Source organism: Anneissia japonica, unplaced genomic scaffold (genome assembly GCF_011630105.1).
Source record: "Anneissia japonica isolate Jap-2015-1 unplaced genomic scaffold, ASM1163010v1 scaffold2999_len715162_cov194, whole genome shotgun sequence".
NCBI lineage: Eukaryota > Metazoa > Echinodermata > Crinoidea > Comatulida > Comatulidae > Anneissia > Anneissia japonica.
Window position 1 is genome coordinate 700,393 of NW_022754077.1, and position 11,608 is coordinate 712,000.

Consider the following 11,608-nt stretch of genomic DNA (forward strand, 5'->3'; position numbering starts at 1 on the left):
CAAGGATAGTAATAATACAAAGAACTCGTCTAGAATCGTCCTAATCCTGCATTATAATGGCCTGTCGCTATGCTTAGATGGAGCGATGCACCTTGCACAACATCGCAAATTTAGTTAAGGTCGTCTACATAACAAACGCGCACGAGATTCGTAATTTAAGAAATGGGATCCAATATTAATGTACCTGATTATGCTAAATCTATTCTCAAATTATATAAAATCCGTAAACTTTTAAGTAAGATTCTAAAATCAAGATTCTAAACAAATTGTCCACATACTGTAGGCTGGGTTTTGTTTGTCATCGATGTAAGGTATAGATTGTGATGGGGGTGGTGGTTGATTTTTATGATAAGCATCCATTGGTGCTACCCTCATAAAAGAAAGTTGAATAGATAAGTAAATAATAAGGCGCCAAGTTGCCATCTTGACGGCAGATGCGAGTTGTGATTAGGAGAGTAGAGAGTTCAATTCCTACTCTGACCAGTATTGGACTTTTCCGCTAAGCCCCACCTATTTTGGTAATCCTGCGTATGTGTGAGACATTATTGCTAAGGTCCCACAAAGCGACAGTGTAAAAATATAGACGATAATTGAACAATGTGTATGAATGTATACTGTATACGTAATTGATATAAAATATATAGTTGCTGACTTACCAGCTGTAAATGCTTCTGGAGAATTGATTCTGTCGAATATCGTTTGTGCTGTGCCTGTTAAAATATAATATAGGCACTTTCAAAACATGTTTTAATAATGAAAGTTGTTACAGACCTATGGTCATCGCTGCCACTGGGTTGCGTGTTTAAAATACAATTCAAGAATCTCATTAATGGTTAAATGTGGCGCTGTTACAAAATAATAATAATAATAATAATAATAATGATAATAATAATGATAGTAATAATGTAATAACAATGCCAATAATAGGCCTAATAATAACAATAATTGATGAAAGTACTAATAATAGTACGGCTTCGGGCCATATTTGAACTGAATGTGGACGTTCCGGACAAACGCACCATTTTTTTTTACATGTTCCTTATGGTCATAGCATTCAATTTTAGGTAGAAGCCACCTCATTTGAGGTCATTATGATGGTCATCTTGGATTTAAAAATGTCCATCTTATAAAACCTCCGTTTATCTATATCTCTGCTTCTAAACACATTGGAATTATAATTCTAACATCTAAAAATATGGAATACTATCACCATTTTTTACCTGGTCAAATTGTCACAAATAGGTCATTTAGGATCATTCAAGTTTATTTCCGGTCATATATTGTATATCTTTAAAATTACATAACTGCCTTGTTTTACCTTAGAATCAAAACCAGGCTCTCAGAATTTGTTTTACTATATGAATTACAGTATTTCATTCAAGGTCATTTTGGTGGCCATCTTGGATTTCAAAATGGCTGCCACGCAAAACCTATATTTATCAATATGTCAGCTTTTAAACCACTTAAAATTTTAATTCTAAAGTCTGAAATTATAAATTAACTCTCAAGAATTTATGCCATTTGTGACATGGTCAGATGGTCAAGATAATAAGACGGTCATTTAAGGTCATTCATTGTCATTTTATGTTAAATATGTAGAATATCTTAATTCGTAAATGGTTGTGTTTTACAGCAGAATCATACTTAAGCTCACAGAATTCAATTTTTGATGTGAATTATTTCATCAGAGATCACTATGACAGCCATTTTGTTACCATTGTTATCATTATTATTATTATTATTATAGTGTTTTTTTTTCTTTTGCGCTTTTATACTATATTTGGCCTGTGTAGTTTATTGGTATTTTAACATTTCTTTGATGAATAAAATTGAATTGAACTATAACCACCGGGGGACAAGGGGAAAATATCCATCTGTGGAAAATCTTTCCCCACCCCTTGAAGATGCCATTTTCACCCCCTGAAAGTTCCTAAAAATCTCAAATTTCGTGCATTTCTTGTTAAATATATATATGTATATTGTATAAGAGACAGGCATATAGATTACAATTGTAAGTTTTATGATGATGCATTTTATTGCACTACATGCTGTTTCATGAGGTACTTCCTCAATCATCAGGTGCTAGGCTCTGAATCATCTTGTTTTGATTTTATATTGCTCTGCTTATGTATTGAGCACTGTTGTCAACAGTGAAAGCATGATCTGCTTTCAACCTAATCTGCACAGTATATATATATATATATATATATATATATATATATACTATATATATATATATATGTATGTATGTATGTATGTATGTATGTATATATATATATATATATGTATGTATGTATGTATGTATGTATATGAATATAAGCCTATGTGTATATATATATTGGCCGGAATATATTATATATTATAACATGTATTTATATAAAATATTGTATTATGTACATTTATTGAAAGATTACCTTTTAACATTCTGCTCGTAGATGCAAGTTAAGTAACCTTGTGCAGTGTTTTAATTATTTGAGTCAATGTTTTATTTCCAATGTTTGAACGTGTTTATATGTATGCTTCTTCTTGTTTGGAGGTTATTTTTGATAAAATTGAATTGAATTAAGGACCAGGGTCCTATAGAAATCTATGGTGGCTTAAGAGTATTACAAAATGAATACAGTATTTGAGTTTAAACGTAATTGAATGATCTCTTAATGGACCATAATTAACTGACCGTGTTACAAATGGTACAGTGGTAATTTAACTTTGTTATTCCTCATGTTAATTAGTTCTTTTATTTACTCAGTTTTAAGAGTTTTCTCATTTTCGTTAATGATTTTATTCCAGCTATCAGTTACCAAATTGGTATTCATGTTGAAACGAGATGTCAACTTTCTAAGTTTCCCCACAAATGAATACGAACAGATCCATTTAGTTATATGTTGAACTTTCGAATTTTGGTGTAATTAATTAGTAGTAGAAGTAGCAGCAGTAGCGGCAATAAGCATGCATGTCACTGTTTAATAATAATAAATAATAATAATTGTTATTATCATTATCATCATCATTATTATTAATAAAATAATCATCATCATTACATAGCATGTGATGTAAAAACAAAAGTATACAGTAAGTCAAAACTGTTTCTATAATAGTGTTTACAAAAGGGTGAGATTCATACCTCCAGTACAGTTTACCCAATAAGGTTCACCTGGGGCTTTATCCACTAATTCCCAATAGCAATTGTTGTTATCTTTGTCGCACCTAAACTGTTTATCACCATATGTGTAGTTGGCTTCAGCAGGGATAACTCTGAAAACAACAATAAACATTAAGCCTAATACAGAGTGAACGCCTATGAAGGGGACATGTTGAGAACGTTTATTTTTTTTGTCGAATAAACGCCCCCAACCCCCCCTAAATGACTGTAAAGAAAACTAATGAAAACAACATCATTCTCAACACATTCTATTAATGTTCTACTTCAGTAGAATTACATTTATTCTAACCGGCTTTGGATCAAGAAGTCTAATCACGCAATAATATATTTTTGCGGTAATTATGTGTTGTAGTTTAACAATTTGTCGGGGAGAAAAAACATTATAAGTATTTTTTACATATAAATAGACTCTAATATCTGTCTCTTATACACATCTGCTTTTAAACCACTTAAAATTTTAATTCTAAAGTCTGAAATTATAAATTATAGTAACTTTCATCATCACATGAGGCAAAATGATGGGCTAACAGATTTCTCATAAACTTATATTAACGATTTTCGGCAACCATAGAGATCGAATTGATATGTGTGATGTACCGTAGAAAGTTTTATTTTTAAAAAATGATCTAATATTCGCTGAAATGTACTACAGAAAATAAAGCATTGTCTTTTATGTGTTTAGTTAACTTTACCTACTTAATAATGTCGGGGAAAAAAACAATTTTACATGCTTTTTCTCATACTTTACAAATTATAATAAAAGTAAGTGCAAGCGAGTCATGTATTATATTTAGATCAGATATTTGTGGGCAGAGACACCGGTATCTAGCTATAAATAAGTTTTTCTCTGCCTGTACAGCGGTCTTTCGTTTAAATTTGGTCATTTATGTAGGGCATTTCAACAATTTTCAGTCACTTTCTTGACTTAGGAATTTACATAGCGGACCAAACGTGAGGGGGACCAACCCCCGTAAATATATGTGGGGGACTTGTCCCCAGGATCTTTTCCCATTCCCTTACCCCCGTAGGGAACATTGGACCCCCGCCGTCGTGCAACTCCTGAAGGCACCCCTGGTTTACAATGGGTAATGGCAGAAGAGCTTCCAGAATTGAGATGATGGATACGGTTGATCACTATATTTAACTGCGATTTTCTCGAGCACAACGATCATTGCCTGTTAACAGTTAAACTATGACATTAATTAATAACAAATTGTTTATATTCCATCGCAGTGGTGTGCTTGCTTTTGGATGTGATTTAAAATAAATTAATTGTACCAACTCACCTACTATTCCCCTTCTCATGTTGATCTTTTTTAGCAAAGCCATACTCCATACATAAGAAGTCCCATGTATAAGTGTGTGAGTGCACTTTATACCAGGTGAAATTTAAGTAGTATACAAAGAATCCGTTGTCCAAAAACTTCTCTTTGTCATCAGTCACTAATCGCACAGAGTAATCTAAAACAAAAACAAAAACAAAAAAACAATAAGGCCTATAATGTCACTCAGAAAAGAAGCATTAGTTAATTATGTGCTTTGTCATTGCTAAGGATACTCCATGATTTCTTTTTATAAATGGGGTCAAATTCATATTTTTTAATCGTTCATAAGGAAACTACAGATGGTATGGCGAATTACATTAAAATGGAATATGTGAATGAAAAAAAAAATGCCCCAACCGGGATTCAAGCCCGTAACTTTCTGCTGTGTATGCAGACGCCTTGAAAAACTGGGATACTGTGGCATCATCGGAAATTCTAATCCAATTAGAAGCAAGTTTTTTTCACACTTCTGCACATGCGTTGAACAGCACTAGTTCTCGATGTATAGCAAACAGAGGAAAGGTCAATATGGTATACCCTCATCTTAAGCATTTAACAGGAACACCATGGATTTGCTATGGGACAAGCAATGTATGCAACATTATTTATTGTAATGTAATCAATTTCTATGTGTACTAAAGATTAATATTACAATGGCCTGATGCATTCTCTGCACTTGCCGTGATTTTATTGAATAGAGGAAATTATACATGTTTAATTTTGTGCTTTCTATTCTCACTGGACTATAAATAGCAAAATGCAATCATATTAGGTCTATAGATAGTGCAAGTCAAGTATAGATACATTTGTTCTCGGTTTCTGTTCTAAATTTACTCTACTTTACATTTATGGTTCTAATAGAAGAATAGTCTCAATTCATGATCTTTTGCAACAATATTGAATTTGAGGCCATATTTCCACTTAAAAGTAAACAGCAATAATTATTGTTCTTCAATGAAGGTGGCCAACATGAGGGTGGAGCTGAGGGATATTTAGGAGGTTGATGGGGGAGGGGGCGCTTAAAGGTTAAGGGGTCTCGATGATTAAGTTAGGGGATTTAGCTCGCAAATAAGGTGATATGGGGAGATTTAACTACTTGATTTTTTCGTTTCGAACAATTTCAGTTGGATGGAGGGGATAGCGTTTATTTGGGGGTGGGGGTGCGCACCCCTAGATGCACCGCTATATAACATTCGAAGAAATTGTGCACCTTCTGGTTAGGCTATGTCAGAAATACTGTTAACACAACGTTGCAGCAACGTTAACCAAATTACGTTATAAAAACGTATTTATGGTTGGATTTTTAAAAAAAAACACATTTTGAATACCTAACTGCAGAGGTATTATATCGTAAATTTGTTAGCTGTGTGTAGTTGCTTTCCACTCCCAGGAAACAATAGCGTAATACTACAAGTATATCCTATATTGCCAAGCTTGTTTTCTTGTCAATTAAATAATAACTCTAGTAAACGCTCTCTAGTTTAAAGTTCAAAGGAAATATACATTATACTGCTTATACTACCGGTTTCATGTTTGTAAAGCTTTATATTTCTCGGGTTCTTGATCTTCACGTCATGTATGCCAAGCTGATACACTGTATAGGCTATATTTAAACCATAGAGATATAATAATGTTTAATAGCTCTATGATTTAAACAGAGTTTGTTATTATCAAACAAAACTACAGAAGTTAAACACACCCTTAATGCACCACACGTTCACAAGTTTTTCACTCGTGCAGTCATCGGTTTCCTCCAAAATGCATAGAGAATCCTCATAAGTGCAATTTAGTTTGTAAGATTGCAATGTTTCCAGAGGTTTTCCATATCTGCCAACATAAATAAAAATAAAACGTTAAGTATTTTACAATAGGCCCTCTCGTAGTTTAACTTGCGCATGACTCTATCGAATGTTGATTGAATGACTGATTGGTTAATTGACTGATTGATTAATTGATTGATTGATTGACTGACTGACTTGCTGGCTGACTGACTGATTAACTGACTGATTACTTGATTGATTGATTGACTGATTGGTCCACTGATTAATTAAGTGAATGTTTGAATAATTGATTTACTGAATGATTGATTGATTGATTGATATCGGTTTGTTTTGTTGGCTTGTTTAATTGGGTGGTTGGTGATTGATTGATTGACCTACCTATGGTCTTTTGGCATATCATATGCTTTTTCAAAGCCCAGAGTATGGCATATAGCATTGCCTTGCAACTGTTTGGTTTCTTCGTCTGTGGAGCAAACGTATCCTACAAGGGGCCCATAATTCTTTTCGGTAATCGCAACGTAGCCATCCGTTATAGTGCCATCCAGTGTGCTTCGACCTCCTTCAAGCCTTAATGAACCAGAGTCAACTATACTCACACATGGATGTTCTGTAAAAATAAAACAATATTTTGTAGATTATTTGTAGAATCATCTCCCTATTACATTGCGTCCATTACAACATTTTTATTTCCTTTTATAAATGCGTGCTTTGCCCTAAACCATTGTTTACTAAGAGTTTTTATTTTACCAAGTAGGTTTTCTTTAATGATGTCATAGGAGGGGAACAAACGTACAATTTGACTTACATTTAATATGACTAAAAATGAAATTAAAGCCTGCAAAGTGGCGAATGAGAATTAATTAAAAATCTAACTGCTGAATTAACATTAATTTTGGTTTATAGTTTCTTTATTGATAATACAGGTCTCCCTCCAATTAAAGACCCCTCCAATTAAAGACCACCTCCAAATATAGATCACTTTTCTATGGTCCCAACTTAACAAATGTCTTTTATCTTTATTATTCTAATTACAGACCAGACCAGAGTGTCCATGGTATTTAGCAGCTTTGGTCTGGACTGTAATTATACAGTCCAGACCAAAGCTGCTAAAATACCATGGAGACTCTGGTCCCAGTAGAGGTCATTATATTAGAGGGAGACTGCCTAAAAGCATGTAATAGGGAGCTTTCGATTGCACGACGACGGTAGGACGTAGAACGTAATGACGTCACTAAAAGTCATTTGCGCATGCGACAACGTTAAGGTCACCTCTCGTCCAGTAGATCCTGAAATCTACGTATGCATGAAACGTAGGACGCCAGGTAGGACGGTCACGCATGAGTGATTCCGTTATAGCGTCGTGTCGTCGCACAAATCGAAAGCTCCCTACTATCAAGTTACGGGCTTCAATTTTCGAGGTCACTTGTGCAAACTAAAGAGGGGGGCCTCTTTTCAAAATGAATGCTGTAAATATTTTGAATTGCTACTGTACATTTTTCAACTATGGAATTCGAATTTCTCTTTAATATTTTTTTTTAATTTTAACCATGTTGTACAATAAAATAATATATTGTTACTCACTACGCACGCTAACATCATAATCAAAGATATCGCCAATCTGAATGAATCTCGAAAAGAAGCCCATAATATTTAATACTTTTAATAAATATTAAAAATTGGTTGAATATGACAATTATTATTAATGATAGCCTACTATCGGACTTTGACAAAATATATACAATACCAGTATGTGTTAAATTGGTATGGGATAGATATACGGTCTAATTAAAAACAAGTAAGTTAGGTTGAATCTTATTAATAGGTCCATGGTTGAATTTTTTTTTTTAAGCTGTTAATAGTTTGTAGTTAAATTTTCAAGACTTGTCTGTGTGGAAGTATGAGAGCTGTGCCGCTTTCTGAAACGTACTATTACCATGGAGGTATAAAAATTTTATACCTCCATGCTATTACTATATGTTTAAGAAATCAAGGACGTGTGCCAGGAGAAGGTGGCCATCTCGCACTGTCGCCTGACTGGGATCGTCGGTGTGTGTGTGTGTGGGTGTGTGTGTGCGGGTGTATGGGAGTGTGTGTATTTATGTGTGTTAATCACTTAGTACAGTATAAGTTTAACAGAGCAAGAACTTATCAATTATTATGTGTACCAGTTCGACATCTGTTCCTAAAATGCCACATGAAGATTCCTTATGAAGTAGAGTGATATTGTGTTGGAACAGTAAGGTGTCAATAAAATGCTTTACAAAGGGTCGTATTATATTAGAGGAGAGCGGTGAATGCAAAACTAGACTGTATTGTAAAAAACTGGTCCGCCCGCTATTAAGGTTTGCTTTTTCTCGTTTATAAGGTTCACTAGTCATAGCCTAAAACTCCTTTGTTCGTAGGGTTCCCGAATCATAACAAACACAGTTTAGCTAGTATGAACAAAGAAGGGCTCGCTAAACATTATCAAGAAAAAGTTCGGTAGTTATAATAAAAAGTAAAAATTAAAATAGGGGTGAAAGCTAGCTCCGAGCCTTTTTTTTCTCTTTACGATTAGCGAACATGTTTATGATTATAACTAAACCATATAAAAGCAGTATTTTTATACATTTGTGACTAGCGAACATTTTTCTTGACATACCGTAATAAGCTAACCTCTGAATAGCTGTATTTAAAAAAATAAATTTAAGACTAGCGAATCTCTTTCTTAATTATAAATAGCGCAAAGCATGACTAGTAAATCTTAATTATGAATAGCCAACGTATATGAACAGCGATCCACATCGGCATCATGATTTGCAGCATCTTTTGAAAATAATGTAAACTAATGAGACTAATAGTAATGTGAAGATTATGAACAGTAATAGTTGAACAGCAAACCTTATGCATAGTGAGTTTTACTCAGTCTTTGATCGCCTCTCTCTTTACATCTATGGTGTCTGGATCATCTGAGAGTAAACTTTGGAGTGACATAAATTATTATAAATACTCCCCATGGAGCGGTGGGAATTGCAGATCATGCACATGTTTCTTGATTATAACTAAACCATATAAATAGCGGTCTTTTTATAAAATTGTGACAAATTTGAAATCGATTTTGACTTCATCCAAATTACCTCCTACCACCCAAGAGTATGGAAACACACCATGTTTAAAACGTACCTAGGTGCCAACTTTGCACTGTCATCACAACAGACAGCTTATTCCATGTACCTAGGACAGATTGCACTATACGCACCCCCAGATTAGATTGTGATCACTCTAATGTGGTATATATGATTTACTGCTATAAATTAACATGGGTAATTGTATTGGAGAGACTGGCACTAAGCTTAGATACAGACTCAATAATCATAAAAAATCTATTAGAGATATAAGCAAGGGATTTCCTGTGAGTGACCATTTCAATTCATCCGGGCATTCAATTTCTAATTTTCGTTTCATCATCATAGGCAGTGACTACAAATCTACTAAAGATAGACGTTGCGCAGAGTTACGATGGATAAGTATTTGCCTACTCCACCTACCTTTACATATAACGCCTGAAGTGCCCACGACAAAAATAAATACCGCTAGGATCCCACCGAAAACCAATGTCATAAACATAGTGTACTTGACTGAATACTACATCATAATAGCTCATTTCAATTTTTTTTCTCGTTATCTACTATGGGATGAAGTACTAGGAAATTCCCGTTGCTGTTTCGTTATGTCATCGCCAAATTTAGATAAAAAATTACCCTACATGTATTATTAGATCAGGTGTTTAGTTTTAGTGCCGTTAATTATTTCCTTAAACCTGATTTTACTTACCGATACAATCACAATCATACGGTCATAATGCCATGCTCCGGAAGTAAAACAATATGTTAAACTTCTCATACATCTCCCCTTATTTGTGATCTTTATTGGTTGCCTGTACAGGAAAGCATCATCAGACGTACACACAGGAAACAGAGCACCAGCCAAGTTCAAACTATTGGTGGCTACAATTGCAATAATTGTGGCAGGTTTTGTCGCTCACAAATTGGACTGTTCAGCCATAAACCAAAGTGCAACGGTACATAAAATTAGAAACTCTCAAAAAGATTGCTTCATATCCATCATCCCAAGGATGGAAGGATGCCATTGATTTTTTTTTAATATTGGAAACTTCCCACAATAAATGGGCAACTAGCCTTATAATTCCAATATTTAAAAGAGGAAACTGAGATCAACCTGGAAATTACAGGGGAATATCTCTCATACCAGTGTTAGCCAAAATCTTTTTACACATGAATTTTAGATTAAATCATTGGGCTGACGAAAATAATATTTTACATTAAGAAAAGGCTGGTTATAGAAAGGGGTTTAGGGTATCAGATAATTTATTCATTCTTCATACAATAATTACTAAATACTTATCTAAAAAACGAGGGAGAGTGTATGTAGCATTTATTGATTTTAAACGTGCTTTTGACTCTGTAAGACTACCTTTGTACTAAATTGAACAATACAGGAGTGAAAGGTAAAATGCTCAACATTATTAAATCAGTGTACAGCAAACTTACAGCTCATGTTAGGGTTGAAAATAATACTATTAGTAATTTTAAATGTTCTGTTGGAATTCAACAGGGGCCTCCATTATCATCATATTTATTTAATATTTTTATAAATGATTTCAGTCGAAAGCTAAATGAAGAGAACGAAAACGACAAAATCCAAATAGGTAATAATTAATCATTTACTCTATGCAGATGATCTTATACTATTTAGTGATACTGTACGTGGTTTACAAAATTATTTAAATAAATTATCAAGATATTGTGAGACATGGGATTTAACTGTAAATCTGTAAATGTTAACAAAAGTAACATTGTTGTTTTTAAAAAAGGGAATAAACTTAAGAAATATGAAGGAAAAAAAATTACAATTGGACTACAATCGAAATTTCCAAATCATAGGCCTATAAGTATTTAGGAGTTACTTTAAATTCAAATGGTAAATGGAATAAAGCCAAAGAAAATAATTGTCTACAAGCTAATAAAGCCTTATGTGCTTTGAAGGGGGTAATTCAGGGACGTTTTCGTCATCTATCGATTAATTTATGAATCAAATTTTTGATGTTAAAATATTACCGATTTTACTCTATGGCAGTGAAATGTGGGTTTGGATGATATTTCTCCTATTGATACGATACAAATGAAATTCTGTAATTACATATTAGGAGTTGGCAACTCAGTACCCAATATTAGTGTTAGAGGAGAATGCGGGATAGACCCCATTTGTACATAATAATAATAATAATAATAATAATAATAATAATAATAATAGGCCTAATAATAATAATAATAATAATA

The 11,608-nt window shown here is 33.5% G+C and overlaps 1 protein-coding gene across 1 annotated transcript in view; it reads right to left on the reverse strand.

Moving 5' to 3' along the window:
- The window catches only part of LOC117123074, a 13,099-nt gene extending 3,224 nt beyond the window's left edge, over window positions 1-9,875 (reverse strand). Inside the window, exons 1-6 of the mRNA XM_033268902.1 lie at window positions 9,797-9,875; window positions 6,648-6,876; window positions 6,188-6,315; window positions 4,450-4,624; window positions 3,125-3,255; window positions 657-710 (exon numbers count right to left, since the gene is read on the reverse strand). Coding sequence (XP_033124793.1) covers window positions 657-710; window positions 3,125-3,255; window positions 4,450-4,624; window positions 6,188-6,315; window positions 6,648-6,876; window positions 9,797-9,875 — 796 coding nt within the window. The remainder of the gene's footprint in view (window positions 1-656; window positions 711-3,124; window positions 3,256-4,449; window positions 4,625-6,187; window positions 6,316-6,647; window positions 6,877-9,796) is intronic.
- Between the last annotated feature and the right edge of the window lie 1,733 nt (window positions 9,876-11,608).